We start from the raw sequence: 15,477 nt of genomic DNA, 5'->3' as shown, positions 1-15,477 counted from the left end.
ATTGATGTGCATTTTTAACTACCATTTGTAAACCTTTGTTTCAATTTGATATCTTTCACTGTCATTATGTTTTTTTCTCTCTCTTCCTTTGGCCTTTCAAGTATAACTGTTTTGTCTCTGCATTCAGACTGTTTATCCAAAATGAGAATCTCCTGTCAATTTCATAGTAATTTTTCCTTTTACATGTCCCAATAGGCTTGTACTTTCAAAAATAATAAGAAACTTTACAATACACACTTTTAAAAAAGTTTTCTTGTTAAAATATGTATACCATGCTGCAATCGACTTCGGCAACTGTACCAAAATTTCAAATACCTATTGATAACATTCCAAATTGTTCATTGATACCCATGATTCTTAATTAACATTATATATACATATAAGTACTTCCACCTCTTACAAATAAATTTAAAAATATAATTAATAAAACCAACAACTAAAAAAAGAGAATAATTCATGTACATAAAACATAAATAAATAAAATGAAAACTCGTGATGAAATCTACTACAAGAATTTAAATTATCAAATAATATCGTGAAAATTTAGCATGTTTTCCATTCTATAGACAAAAGAAAATTATGAAAGCAAAAAAAAAAAAATGACTATGATTTTTGGGAATAGGAAATAAAGGCATAAAAAAGAAAGAGGCGAATGAGTTTCATTCCATAGGTTCAGGTTTAACCCTATCAGTTGTATCATGACGAGAACCCATCATCATCATCATCCTAAACTCCTCAAAATCAATCATTCCATCACCGTCGCTATCAACGCCGCCGATCATTCTCCGGCACTCAGCCAACGAGCACTCTTCACCGAGACTTCTCATCACCGTATTAAGTTCTTCCGCAGTAATAGAACCGTTACCGTCCATATCAAATACTGCAAAAGCGTCCTTCAGATTCTCCAAAATCTCATCGGAATCAACGCCTTTGGTGTTGAGTTCAATGAATTCTTGTAAACTGATGCATCCGTCGCCGTCGCCGTCGACTTCGCGGATCATGTTGTCGAGTTCTTGTTCTGTTGCGGGTTGACCTAAGCTTCCCATAATGGATCCGAGTTCCGATGCGGAGATCTTGCCGTCGCCGTTGACGTCGAATTTTTTGAAGACTTGTTCGAGTTCACCGGCGAGACGGGCGCGTGAATGCACGGAGAGTGACGTGGATCGGGAAGGTGTTGAAGATGCCGATGGGATCATGTCCTTGGGACGGTTGAATAATGATTTCAAACCCATTGAGTAATAAAAAATAAAAGATACGATAATTCAATTTTTTTTTTCGTTTTGTTTGAGATGAATGAATGTGGGAATGGGAGAAAAGAGAGGTTAGGTTAGGTTGGGGTTGGGAAGAATCAATTGATTAAACAATTTGGTGATATGTTATTTTGCTTACTAATGTTTGTGTGATTTGGCTATATTTAGAGAGGTATTTGTTAATTTTAGGCGGCCCGATCGGTATATTTAGTTAATCCACCTCTTCTTCTTTTCATTCATTAATTCATTTTAGCCACGATTGGAACATGACAATCATTTTAGACGGAACAAGACTCAAAATTCACACATACCTACCTGTCTTCAAATCCAAAATGGATGAAAATATAAACCTGCAACATCTAAAAAATTGAAAACTGCATAAAATTGAATAATTTTGATATTCTTTAATGTCTTAGTGAGGAAACCACATAGACTAGATTTTGAATTTATTTTTCATAATCGAACCAAAACCAAATCAGGATCACTAATTTTTATATTATGATGATATATTATGTATTTATATATTATTTATTAATTTTTAATTTTTTGCTAATAGTTTTTATCAATTGATTGTTATTTTATGTATTTAAAATATAGTCGATCATTTTTATTCTGTAATGTTAAATTTAAGTAAAAATATATTACATCAAATCTACTATTTTACTGTATTTTTATAATATTAATATTAAAAATTTATTTTTGTAATTATAAATTAAATATTAAAAAATTGATAAATCTTTTAAAATTAGCTTGAATTTTTTTTATTTGCCAATTCAAATCACACCAAGAAGACTCTTAATACCAATTGTATTGCTGGGTTGCTTAAAATAAAATAAAAATATCGACGTAGGTAGACTTAAAGCAAATGATTCGGCCCAAATGATTATCATTGGCTACATGGTAGTGAAATAGCTTTAGGATTTGAAGATAACAAACCAATAAGGAAAGTATTTACTATGAAGAGTACATTTCATCAAATATAATTTAGGTTTAGTGAAAAATTATATTTACTAATATTACGATGTCTACTCAAAGGTTAATTACAGTGGCTCTATCCATAACACTTTGTATTAAGATCAATAAATATTTTATCAGTTTTATTATACTGAATTACAATGACTTTTAAGTTAATATAAAATCAAATTAAGTGAATTCATTCGGAGGACTCTTGTTACCAAATAATTTGAGGTACAAATTTGTTGTGCACAATGGGGTTCGCCCCTCATAAGCCATATACTAAATTTCACTTTCATAATTCAGTATACTCACAAACCATATTATCACTTTATCTTATTTTTGAATTATAATTTATTTGCATGTACCACTACCACCCCTTAATATTATTATAATAAAAGAGTACTAGAAGTCAAGAGTCAACACAATTAATCATCGTTGTAGGTGATCAACTTTGTTTTCCAAATAAAACATTGTATTAAATTCTATTGAAAAATGTGAGAGTTAATCATATGAAACACAATGGGGTTCGCCCCTCATAAGCCATATACTAAATTTCACTTTCATAATTCAGTATACTCACAAACCATATTATCACTTTATCTTATTTTTGAATTATAATTTATTTGCATGTACCACTACCACCCCTTAATATTATTATAATAAAAGAGTACTAGAAGTCAAGAGTCAACACAATTAATCATCGTTGTAGGTGATCAACTTTGTTTTCCAAATAAAACATTGTATTAAATTCTATTGAAAAATGTGAGAGTTAATCATATGAAATATATTTATTTATATTAAACATTAAATAAATATATATATATATATATATATATTTATATTTATATGTATATTTAAGAATTATTTAAATTGAACTAATTTACACATGATAGTAATTCCGTAAAAGATTGGTGAGTTAATGTTACATGTGGCTTTCTACTTGGTTTTAAGAATTTAATTAGTTATTTATTATTAAATTAATAATTATTAATAATAATACAAAACTAATATTTTAAATATAAAATAATTTATACCACAAATAAATACAAAAAGGAAAGTAATTGATTGCTGATTTATAGTTTAATTGTTTTATTCATTTAAGAAACAATATATTTTCTACACATAAATGAAATGTTTTGTAATAGTTATTTAAATAGAACATTTAATTAAACTTTTTAATTTCAAATGAAATCATCTTGAATTGAAAAAAATATCACACCACAAAATATTTTAGTTTTCTATAAAAAAACATTTCCTTTCAAATGTGTTATTTTACTCTTTTAAAAATGTATTTAACTATGAATATTTTCTTATTCAAAGAGAAATTATTTTAAAAAATTTGAGTTTGAGTCACGCCTTAAACAATTATTTATCTGACATTGCTTATCATTTGATTAAATTTCAAAATATCAAAATCTTATTCCCTTGAAAACCCAAAAATTGAGACTAAAAACATTTACAAAACAATCTTAATCTACGTAGTTTTTCATAAAATTTATCTTAATGTTTGTTTTTTCGTATTTTTGATACTTTTTGCTTTTCAATTTTGACTTTTGGTTCTTAATTAGTATTATTGTAATTGAATTCATTTTTTTGGGTACAATTGTCGAATTCGTTTTTATTTATAGACACGTATAATTTATATATTAAATCAAGTCATTAACATTATAAATAATATATTTTTAGTTATTTCAATGATCGTCCATTAAATCTTATACCTTTTTATATTGGTTATTATTTAAATAATTGTTTTCTCCTAGATGACCAACTTATCAGTATTAAATTTGCAACATCTGTATAAATTTGTTTATACATTATTAAGTGAAACAATCTATAAACAATATTTTCATAAAAATCACTAGACGATATATATATATATATATATATATATATATATATATATTGTTTGACCTAATCATGAAGTCGATTAAAAAGGATGACTAATTTTCTTAATATGTTATTTGACTACATTATGCTCTCATTTTACACATTTGAAAAAAAGTATAATTATAACTTCAAAATAATACAATTACAAAACTTAAATACTATCCATTGACATTAATTGTAATTATTCCAAACTTGATTTTGTATTCAAACCATCTCAAAACAATTTTTACCACCACAATTTAGATTAGCGATTAACGTTCATATTTCTCCTCCCACACAGGAATGACAAGATAACCCCGCAATCATGAGTACCCACCTGAATTTGCTTGATTTGGATGAAAATTTTTTGTTTTGATTGAGTGGAGGTGCAGATTTTTACTGAAATTAAAAATTAGGATTTGAGGGTGATGATATCAACTTCGTCCCCGCATTCACTCTGCAAGTAATATTATTGTACTTTTTAAATTTTATATACATATATGTATTGAATATACTTCGTATTTTTTTTAAATATTAAAAATTATAATCTTATATCTATAGAAAGTATTTTTTAATTTTATTATTGTCTATAATAATAATTTTGTTATATTAATTATAATAGATATAATTTTTAAATTTATAATTATATATACAAGTGGGTACGGGTGTGGGCGAGAAAATCCGAATTCCATTACAGACGGAGATGAAGCCTAAATTTCATATCTATTATGCAACGAGAACGAATACAGATTTTTTTTCAATTAATCAGATACAAAGGTGGAGGAGAAAAAATCTGTCCATGTCACGTTGCCATGCCTACTCCCTCGTACATAATTAGAGAACCAAATCTCTTATATGTGGGTGTATTCGTGCGTTGGATTAACCAAGCAAACCTTAATAAATACTCACCAAAGTTAAATATGAGTATATTTATAACACTTGATTCGGGTGTACTCATATGAACCGAGACAGCAAATCAAAATAATAATAAAACGAACACAAAGCGGGGGGTGTTAACAGCAGCATCCAAAATAAACTGGCTAAAACAGGCCAGACTTTTGAGCAAGGCCCAAAATTGTAGACCCGAAAACGAAACCAATCAGTTACAGACCCAAAAAAAAAACTACACCACACAGTTTTTTTCCCCTTCATTTGGTAGGTGTGTTTAGCATCTTCGTGGATCTACGAATTTCCACTCCCATTTATCATTCATCATCAGGATCCTCTTAACAGTACCTTGTTTGCTTTGGCATCTCATCGCTGCTGGTAACACACTCTCCTTTTTTCCTTCACATCGTCGTTTCGTATATTTATTTACACTATGTGATCAATTGAAACCTCAAATGATTCGATTTGAAAATTAATTTATATTCCTCTTAAATCTGATACCTTAGGGTTCATGCCAATAATAATTATTCTGAATCGTTCTTTGTAATCATCGATTGACTTGAAAAACGAAATTAACTAACTACCTTGTTGATTTTTGCAGGTTCTGTATTTGCAGAAATGGCCGCATTCTTAGCTCGGAAATCACTTCTTGCCCTTCGTTCCCGCCAGCTCGTAAGATTACTCTTATTATTTTCTATTCTGTTTTATTTGCGGTTAAGTGTTGGAATTGGAGATGAACCGAAACCACAAAACTCTTAATTAACAACATGTGAACCAGTATATTGTTTTTCCCCCCTCTTTCTTGTAGTATATCTCACTTTTTTTTTCTTTTTATCATACATGTTTTTTTTGTGTGACGCCCTTAATGATTTTCTAGGTATAAGATTGTAAGCTTATTATGAATATATGGTGTTTATGCCAGTTTACTTTGTGAAAACATCTGTGTTTTCATTCTACCTTAATGAAAGACTCTTTAAGTGAAATATTGTCGTGAAGAGGAGATGCGATACTAATTAAATAATATGCATTTCCAAAAATAATGAAAATAATTTTTTGACATTTTCATTGTTTTTAGAATTGTAGACAATTGTTCACTGCAAAAGTTTTTTATCTCCTTGTTAACATAGTAAATGAAAATAGGAAATGTTTTCTAGGGTGAAAAGAATGTATAGTTTAATATGTTCTTCAAGACAACGTATGAAAATAATTTGTAGCTAATATGAAAACTAATTGACTTTATTTTATCTTTTGTTATAGAAATAACTTATTTATAAACACTTATAAGTTATATAATAAGCACTTATGCTATAAACTTTTAATTAAGTTGTTCATCCAAATAAGGCTTAAGTGTTGAAATTTGAAATCAAAGAAAGAGCATAAAACTCTTAATTAATAACCAAATGTAAACTATATTGTGTTTTCTTTCTTTCTTTCTTTCTTTCTTTCTTTCTTGTATTATGATATATCTAACTTCAATCTTTTAGTTATACATGTTGGATTGTTTTTTGTGATGCTCATAACAATTTTCTAGGTATAAAATTAAGAACTTATTGTGAATATACGTACGTTTTGTCTCTAGGATGAAAATGAATGTTTAGCTTAATAATATATTCCCTTATTGTTCTGCTTATTTAGGCTGTGGCAGGTCAGGGGCTGCACAGTCCCCAAAATTATGGCATGCGATTGAGTGCACACCTCTACTCTACCAAATTAGGTCTGTCATTTTTATCACCAATTTGTCTGTATTCTTATAAATTGGTTAGTAAACAAAATGATTGTTTTCTGCACCAAATCATCCATTGCATGTACAATGAGGGTGATGATTCTGTTTTTGGTTTGTCATGTTGTACAATAAAATTAATGAGCTACCTAGAATATGTACCGGGGTGGGTTTGGATGCAATGTTTCAAATAAAAAATCCCGCACTCATTTCAATTGGTTGTGCTGAAGAAAATGCATTCCACGCCCTTTCCCCCCACCATGGGTATTGCTGCTTGGCCCCATGGGTATCCCTTTGGGCTGACCCCAGCTCCCCAAAACTTCCCACCAAAATAAAGCATCTATTAATTGGGTCAAGGGAATGACTTATCAAACATTCCTATAGCATCTCCATTTGTTTTCTCATGTATGCGTTACATTTATGGATGCCCCCTTGATGTATATTTCAATTTTAGTTGCACCAACCGCAGAGGAAGAAGAAAGGGAGAAACTTGCAAAGGAAGTTTCAAAGGATTGGAGTGCTGGTATTTATTTAGGAGTCTTTCATTTTGAATTTGATTTTCCTGTTTTATATAATGCAACTATAATACTAAATCATTGTGGATGCTCTGGATGGCAGTTTTCGAAAGTAGCATGAACACACTTTTTCTCACTGAGCTTGTTCGAGGTCTAATGCTGACGCTGAAATACTTCTTTGACAAAAATGTTACAGTGAGTGTCTTGTTAACTGTTTGCTGGTCAATTCTGTTGTGACATATAATTAAATGCACGGCCTTTCTAATGCAGATCAATTATCCATTTGAGAAAGGCCCTCTGAGTCCTCGTTTCCGTGGTGAACATGCACTCAGACGGTATCCAACAGGAGAGGAACGGTGCATTGCTTGCAAACTTTGTGAAGCTGTAAGGATTTGATTGTTTATCCAATATTTTCAATTTAACAACGATATTCGCAAACATTCATACTACTAAATGCACAGCATTTTCCTGTGGCTTAAATGTTTTGTACATACTGACATTTACAAATGTAGCTTGTAGTTGGTTAATGTAGAAACAAATGCACCACTATTTTTTAGAGTAGAAGATATAAAGCTTTGGTAGTGCTATGAATCTGTGACATATCTTTAGTTGAATTAGATGTAGGAGAATGTGCTTGCAATCCGAAAGAATTAGAAATGTCTAATTTGGATACCCCAAATAAGGCTGTCAAACTCTCTTATTCTTGGATGTTTAATTGGTAGATTTTCCTATACAACAATCATAGCAATTTGTTTTATTGTGGCCCTTCGAAAACTTTTCTTTATAACCTGTACTACCGCAGCATTATCCCTCTAGTGTAGCCACGTGGGTCAAAAAAGAAGAGCTAGTAAAGAGTAGGGATAAGCAAAGCTATTAGATGCATTTCTCTGGATAACAACTCAGTCTCAAAATATAGTCTTTGAGCCCACAAATCACTATCCGGAGATATTGAAATCTAGTTAATACAAGTGATGCCAATTTTAGATTCAAACTCTCAATTTACCAGAAATTGAGTTATTAATGGACAACACGTCAGTAATAATTATGACAAATGACCTAATCTATCATACATATCCATCTTACTCTCTCACATTTTGGAAGTTGCAGTTGATACTCCTATACAACGACTATAGCAGTTTGTTTTCATATGGAACTTCAATTTTTTTTTTCTTCTCTTTCTATAACTGATTCTACTGCAGCATTATCCTCTCCTTTCAGTAGAATCAGCAGCTGCATCATTATTATTTTGTCCAAATAATCTTTTCTCGAACAGATTTGTCCTGCACAAGCAATAACAATTGAGGCTGAGGAGCGCGAAGATGGGAGCCGCAGGACAACTCGGTGAATTACCTTCCTTGTTTACCTTCCCTTCTGCTTCCCTGCATTCCTCAATTTTGTTCTAATTTATCTAATCTTTCAGGTATGATATTGACATGACTAAGTGCATCTATTGTGGATTCTGTCAAGAGGCGTGCCCAGTTGATGCCATTGTTGAAGGGCCAAACTTTGAATTTTCTACAGAGACTCATGAGGTTCCTTTTCATTTCCTTTATTTTGAAACTATATGAGTATCTGTTAGTGCTTGCCGTATTTGTTTCTCTCTTCTTTTTGTTTTTGATTTTAAGTACTACTACATCTGGAAGTGTGTTCTGGTAATTGTTTCTATGCTTATTACTGATTATATGTTTTAACTGTTAAAGGAGCTTCTATATGACAAAGAGAAACTGCTTGAAAACGGAGATAGATGGGAATCTGAAATTGCCGAGAACCTGAGATCTGAAAGCCTTTATCGCTGATAATCTTGTTTGATCCATGACTTTTGCTTATTCTATCTTATTGCGCACCGATAAATAAAATGATAAGTGAACGGTCTTGAAGAATTGTATGGATTAAGGATTGTTCTTCAATTTTTATTTTTTGTTGGGCAATTGTTGCATTTCTGTCATGCATACAGTTGTGGTGGCTTATTTGCCCTTGAAATCTTGAAACAAATGCGTAAATAATTTTAAGAATTCTACAAATAGATGTCTTTACTTAGTAGAAACTTGTGGCCTTCATTGATCCTTAGAAGTTGAAATGTAGCTTGCAGAATGGAAACACACTTGATTATTGGCTTCGATGATGATTCTTGTAATCTTCCATTGGCTTGGCTTGTTGATGTCATTCTCACTCCATCCTGTGTAGTGTTGTTACTTCATTACATCAGCATAAAGTATTAATATTTTATTTCGTGCAAGCATGTGATTATATTTAGATTTAGTTTCACTCTTGGTCCCTATTTAAGTACATTTACTAAAACAGCCTTTCTATTTTAAATTCAAACTTTTTGATCCCTAGATTATCACAATTGTTATAATTTTGGTTCCAATTTAGATTTTTGACCTTTAAATGGTGTTCTCTTAATCCTAAAATGATGATTTATCACCTCACTGGTAGTTTTTTTCCCTAAATCTTGGACAAACAAATTCCCATAACGTAAAACATGACTACACTCTAAGGCATTGGTTGGGAGTTTGAAATGGAAGACTTTCAGGAAGAAAAATGCAGGGTAATCTTTTATCTGTCAATTTATTTAAGAGAATAATTTTGTAAAAAATGATAAGAGAATGTGCAATAAATATATTTTTAATTTTTAGAGTATTATAATAATATAGAAAGAAGTTGAAGAATGTATCTAAATATTTCAAAACTCTTCTCAATACATTTTTTTTAATTCTCCAAATAAGGGGAGTTTTGTATAATTAAGAAAAATAACCTCCAAAATCCTCTGCTCTTAAAGTTATCTCTTCTTTTTAATCTCTCTTTCCATTTTTCAAAATCATCCTCTTCACTCTAAACTGGTAAACAAAGTCTAAGAATCTATTTGGGAACAGGATTATAGAGATGCTTCTTTTACTATTCAAAATGAAACAAATTATAAAATATATTATTTGTTTTTGTCGGTTATAAAATATTTCTAAATGTGATATAATTATTTATTATATTGTTCTTTTAAAAAAAATTAAATCACAAATATAACTTAAAATATAGACTCAACCTTTAAAAACTTTCAATATCCTCCTCTCAAACAAACCCTGATTTTTGAAACAGCCCCAAATCCCAACCATCTAGAAGACACTGTTGGTGATATAACCGGTTTATGCTTCTTGATGGGTCGGTTTTATGGACCCAATGTGCAATTGGGCCTTGGTTTATTTTTCAACTAAGTTTGTTTATGTTTCCTCCTAATTTACTCAAGAGATCTATTTTTAAGTTCAGAATGGTCAATCTGAATTAAGTATAGAAATATGTCAAATCACTCGACATAAATATACACCCTAATCTATATCAGATCCAAGTTAGACAATTTTCTTAAATAGAAAAGACTTAAATTTTTTTAAATCCTCTTTAACTAAAAAAATTATATAACAAGTCAAAACAAAGTTTTTTGAGTTTATTATATCGACTTATTTTCAATAAATATTATCATTACTATTATAATAGATTTTGAAGCATAAATTATATGTTTGATAATTTCTAGTAATTTAATAATTTTAGTCTACAATAATTTTTAATTAATACTATGTTAAATCTAAAAAGTATAATTAATTTTGTTAATTAATTTATTTGTTAGCCTTTTTAAAGATATACTTGTCATTATTTATTTTAAGATATTAACATTAATTAGACTCTAAGTAGGTTTATAAGCTTGGTGAGATTTTATAAAAGTAAGGCTAAAAAAATCTATAAGAGATCATAGACTTTAAAATTTTATTGGACAGTTCAAATTTATGTCTCAAAAATTCTAACTCGATTAATTCTATTTCCATCCTAATTTAATTTGGACATACATAGAGAAAATAAATTGCCTTTAGATAAACCCAATCTTGCCATCTAATTTTATTTGAGTCGAATCTTGCGTGATTTTATAAGGACAATACTAATAAATGTCCTTTTTAAAAATATTTGTTAAATTTTTTATTTATTTAAAAAGTAGTGTAGTCATATATAAAATGATAAATGACAACTTAAATAATCACTTGTATTACGTGCTATATCTAATCACTTGTTCCGTTTTCTGCCATAAAATATAATACAAATTCAGATTCACTTTTTACAAAATATATAAAAAATATCAATAAAGTTAAATTATAACATTTTAAAATCAATTTTGGGATTAAAAATGTTGCATTTAAACCCTACATAGTAATCATATAATGTCAATTAAAATTTTATCAAAAAATCTCCTTTAGTTCAATTGAAATCTATATTTTGCGACCGTCCAACTCACACAAAAATTATTATATTATTGTTCTATGTCACCCAATCTTTCTATTAATCAATTTTATTTTACTTTTTAGGTATTCTCATCAAGAACCACCTAGTTTTAATTTTTGGATGTTTTTATGGAAAATCTTTTTTTACTTTTTAGTTTGAATTTTTTAAATTATTTAATTTATATCGCTGAATTTTTTCTTCTACTTCTCTTCTAAGTCTTTATTCTTCTAAAAAAAATTAATTAATGATTGAAAAAATTAGACTTAATCTATATTTCAAAATCATAAGTTTTATCTTCATATTTTATTTCTAAAAAAAACAATTTTTTTTAACTGCAAACCCATATTTTTCCTAAAAAATTTGAAACATAATGATATATTGGATATTTTAGTAAAAAAAGATTAACCGGTAATGATTTATAGTTTTCTGTTACAAGTTGTTTTTATAAGTTTTTGTTGTCATATTAAAAAAAAAAACACTGCACGTACCTCAATATTCCGTTTTCTGCCATGAACTACAAATTGGGAACCACTTTCCACAAAATATACACAACTATAAGTAAAGTTAAATTCAGTCTCTCTTTTGGGACTAATAATGTTGATTTTAAAGCAACCCGAAAGTTATCTTACTTGCAAATCGAACAACAACAAGAAACTTCTTACACAACAAGAAGTAGCAATTATGTCGGGTCAAAATCAAATTTTTTCGAACAATCTCTTGCAGCCCAGTTGGAATGTATGTTCCGGGATTGTTCAAATTTTGATGCATCAATGGTGCAACGAGTTAGACAAATTCATGCTCATGTTGTTGTTAGTGGCATGAGTGATAGTCTTACATTGGGTTCAAGAATTTTGGGGATGTATATTCTTTGTGGAAGATTCAATGATGCTGGTAACTTGTTTTTCAGACTTCAATTATGTTATAGTCTTCCTTGGAATTGGTTAATAAGAGGTTTTTCTATGTTGGGTTGGTTTGATTTTGCATTGATGTTTTTCTTTAGGATGTTGGGTTGTAATGTTGCACCTGATAAGTACACATTCCCTTATGTGATTAAAGCATGTGGTGGTTTGAATAATGTTCCATTATGTAAGATGGTTCATGATTTGGCTCGGTCCATGGGATTTCATATGGATTTGTTTATTGGTAGTTCTTTGATAAAGTTGTATACAGATAATGGTTATATTCATGATGCTAGATATCTGTTTGATGAATTGCCTCTGAGAGATTGCATTTTGTGGAATGTCATGCTCAATGGTTATGTGAAAAATGGGGATTTTGGCACGGCGATTAGAACTTTTCAGGACATGAGGAACTCTAACAGTAAGCCTAATTCGGTCACGTTTATTTGTCTTTTGTCTATATGTGCTACGAGAGGGTTACTTGGTGGCGGTATTCAGCTTCACGGTCTTGTTATTAGGAGTGGATTTGAGTCTGATCCTCAGTTGGCTAACACGCTTATTACAATGTACTCCAAATGTGGGAACCTTTTTTATGCTCGCAAGCTTTTCGATACGATGCTACAGACTGATACTGTGACTTGGAATGGTTTGATTGCTGGATATGTACAAAACGGATTTACAGACGAGGCTGTAACTTTGTTTAAAGCAATGATCGCTAGTGGAGTCAAACCTGATTCGATCACATTTGCAAGTTTTCTTCCTTCTATTCTTGAATCTGGGAGTCTCAATAATTGTAAGGAAGTTCATAGTTATATAGTGCGGCACGGGGTGCCTTTTGATGTCTACTTGAAGAGCGCTCTGGTTGACATATACTTCAAGGGTGGAGATGTGGAGATGGCTCGCAAGACTTTCCAGCAGAATACATTGGTTGATATTGCAGTTTGCACGGCTATGATCTCAGGCTACGTACTGAACGGGATGAATATTGAAGCTATTAACATTTTTAGGTGGTTAGTTCAAGAGGGAATTATGCCTAATTGCCTGACCATGGCTAGTGTTTTGCCAGCTTGTGCTGCTTTGGCATCTCTCAAATCAGGGAAGGAATTGCACTGTGACATTCTGAAAAAAGGACTGGAGAATGTGTGTCAAGTGGGATCTTCCATCACATATATGTATGCAAAATGTGGAAGATTGGATCTTGCATATCAATTTTTCAGAAGATTGCCTGAAAAAGATAGTGTTTGTTGGAACCTAATGATTGTAAGTTTCTCGCAGAATGGGAAACCTGAAATGGCCATCAATCTTTTTCGTCAAATGGGAATGAGTGGAACAAAGTTTGACTCTGTGAGCCTCTCAGCTACTCTATCTGCTTGTGCAAATTTATCTGCACTCTATCACGGGAGAGAGTTACATTGCTTTGTGGTAAGAAATTCATTTATCTCCGACACTTTTGTTGCAAGTGTACTAATAGACATGTATTCTAAATGCGGAAAACTAGCTTTGGCTCGATGTGTGTTCGACATGATGGGTTTGAAGAATGAAGTTTCATGGAATAGCATTATTGCTGCCTATGGAAACCACGGTCGTCCTAGAGAATGCCTTGATCTATTTCATAAAATGTTAGAATCTGGGATTCACCCTGATCATGTTACTTTTCTTGTTATAATGTCTGCTTGTGGGCATGCAGGCCTAGTCGATGAAGGTATATCCTATTTACGTTGCATGACCGAGGAATATGGGATAAGTGCTAGGATGGAGCACTTTGCATGCATGGTAGATTTGTATGGTCGTGCTGGTCGTTTACATGAAGCATTTGATACTATAAAGAGCATGCCATTCACCCCAGATGCAGGTACTTGGGGGTCATTGCTCGGAGCTTGTCGGCTTCATGGCAATGTTGAGTTAGCTAAACTTGCTTCAACGCATCTTCTTGAGTTAGACCCGGAAAATTCTGGATACTATGTTTTGCTTTCAAATGTACATGCTGGTGCGGGGGAATGGGAAAGTGTTGTTAAGGTTAGAAGTTTAATGAAGGAAAAAGGGGTTCAGAAGATACCTGGATATAGCTGGATTGATGTCATTGGTGGCACTCATATGTTTTCTGCTGCCGATGGAAGTCACCCTCAATCTGATGAGATCTATTTGATTTTGAAGAGTCTTCTTCTTGAGTTGAGAAAACAGGGTTATGTTCCTCAACCTTATCTTCCATTGCACCCACAAATCATGAGCAATAATTGATTTATTTCATGTTCTCATCATCAGTCATAACACATATTGTTTGATGAGGCAATACATATCATTATTACAAAAATACCAACTGAACTTATTTATGGGAATGCTTCCAGGCACCCCTTATGCTGCTAATTGTCAAGATGTGATTATTCATCATTATATGTGTTTTGCAGCACTAACATATAATTCGAAGTTATACTTCAAATATTTGTATGCCCTGCACAAGTATTAGAAAGAGAACTAAAACACAGAAAAAGAAGCGGTCTTTGTTATTTATGGTTTGGAAATAGTATTTAAGAACTACGAAATGCAAAACCCACAAAAATATTATTATCTTTGGATTTGGAAGACATGTCCACCATAAATTACAAAAGTGCACTCCCTGCAATATATGCTGCTAAATTACAAACACCCAGAAGCCAGCTTCTTGGCAAGTTTTTCTTGTTTATGGGATGCTTATAAAACCATCAACAACAACCAAACTTTATCCCACTGAGTAGGGTCAACTACATGGACCAAACGACACCATAACGTTCTATCATTTCAAAATATTCCAGTGCATTATGGTAAAGATGCGAAGTTGACTGTCTCTCGTGATGGTGTTCTTCTTCCAATGAGTCGATCTCTTGTCAAATCTAAGAAGAGGACAGATGTACAGATAAGTAAGACTTTCTGTCTTTGATTGAATCTCTCACAGGCACTCTTATTTTGATTATTTTTCTCAAAGATTAACCATTTCAAAAGTTTAATCTATTGGGTGGAAACCCATAAATGGTATTTCTTACATTTTCATTTTATCGTGCTTGGTTTGTTGCTCATAATATTGTTATTTGTTCACATTAACCAATTTAAATTTATCGCTTAAAATAAGTTGATCTTATAGTTCTCAGTAA

The 15,477-nt window shown here is 31.2% G+C and overlaps 3 protein-coding genes across 3 annotated transcripts; 2 read left to right on the top strand and 1 right to left on the bottom strand.

Annotated features, from left to right (window-relative positions):
- Positions 1 to 496: 496 nt before the first annotated feature.
- On the bottom strand, positions 497 to 1,577 carry LOC101496005 (probable calcium-binding protein CML25). The gene has a single exon (XM_004503303.4). It carries the CDS (start codon positions 1,230 to 1,232, stop codon positions 660 to 662), a length of 573 nt encoding a protein of 190 aa, XP_004503360.1. The 5' UTR covers positions 1,233 to 1,577; the 3' UTR covers positions 497 to 659.
- A 3,621-nt stretch (positions 1,578 to 5,198) lies between these two features.
- Positions 5,199 to 9,359, top strand: LOC101495471 (uncharacterized). The gene is made up of 9 exons (XM_004503301.4): positions 5,199 to 5,339; positions 5,563 to 5,633; positions 6,597 to 6,675; positions 7,136 to 7,204; positions 7,300 to 7,391; positions 7,467 to 7,580; positions 8,470 to 8,537; positions 8,617 to 8,728; positions 8,897 to 9,359. Exons 2-9 carry the CDS (start codon positions 5,580 to 5,582, stop codon positions 8,990 to 8,992), a joined length of 684 nt encoding a protein of 227 aa, XP_004503358.1. The 5' UTR covers positions 5,199 to 5,339; positions 5,563 to 5,579; the 3' UTR covers positions 8,993 to 9,359.
- A 2,566-nt stretch (positions 9,360 to 11,925) lies between these two features.
- LOC101495147 (pentatricopeptide repeat-containing protein At4g21300) lies at positions 11,926 to 15,477 on the top strand. Its single transcript, XM_027335466.2, has one exon. The coding sequence runs from the start codon at positions 11,963 to 11,965 to the stop codon at positions 14,588 to 14,590; it is 2,628 nt and encodes an 875-aa protein (XP_027191267.1). The 5' UTR covers positions 11,926 to 11,962; the 3' UTR covers positions 14,591 to 15,477.

This window comes from Cicer arietinum, chromosome 6 (assembly GCF_000331145.2).
Source record: "Cicer arietinum cultivar CDC Frontier isolate Library 1 chromosome 6, Cicar.CDCFrontier_v2.0, whole genome shotgun sequence".
Classification (NCBI taxonomy): Eukaryota; Viridiplantae; Streptophyta; class Magnoliopsida; order Fabales; family Fabaceae; genus Cicer; species Cicer arietinum.
Note: the sequence above shows the minus strand (reverse complement) of the source record. Positions and strands in the feature narration are given on the sequence as shown.

What these genes read in the sequence shown, in the direction of transcription:
- LOC101495471 (XM_004503301.4), top strand. Translation starts at nt 5,580, where the DNA reads ATGGCCGCATTCTTAGCTCGGAAATCACTTCTTGCCCTTCGTTCCCGC. An exon ending in TTCAAAGGATTGGAGTGCTG is followed by an intron (nt 7,205 to 7,299) that starts GTATTTATTTAG and finishes TCTGGATGGCAG; the next exon opens with TTTTCGAAAGTAGCATGAAC. An exon ending in TTTCTACAGAGACTCATGAG is followed by an intron (nt 8,729 to 8,896) that starts GTTCCTTTTCAT and finishes TAACTGTTAAAG; the next exon opens with GAGCTTCTATATGACAAAGA.
- LOC101495147 (XM_027335466.2), top strand. Translation starts at nt 11,963, where the DNA reads ATGAACTACAAATTGGGAACCACTTTCCACAAAATATACACAACTATA.
- LOC101496005 (XM_004503303.4), bottom strand. Translation starts at nt 1,232, where the DNA reads ATGGGTTTGAAATCATTATTCAACCGTCCCAAGGACATGATCCCATCG.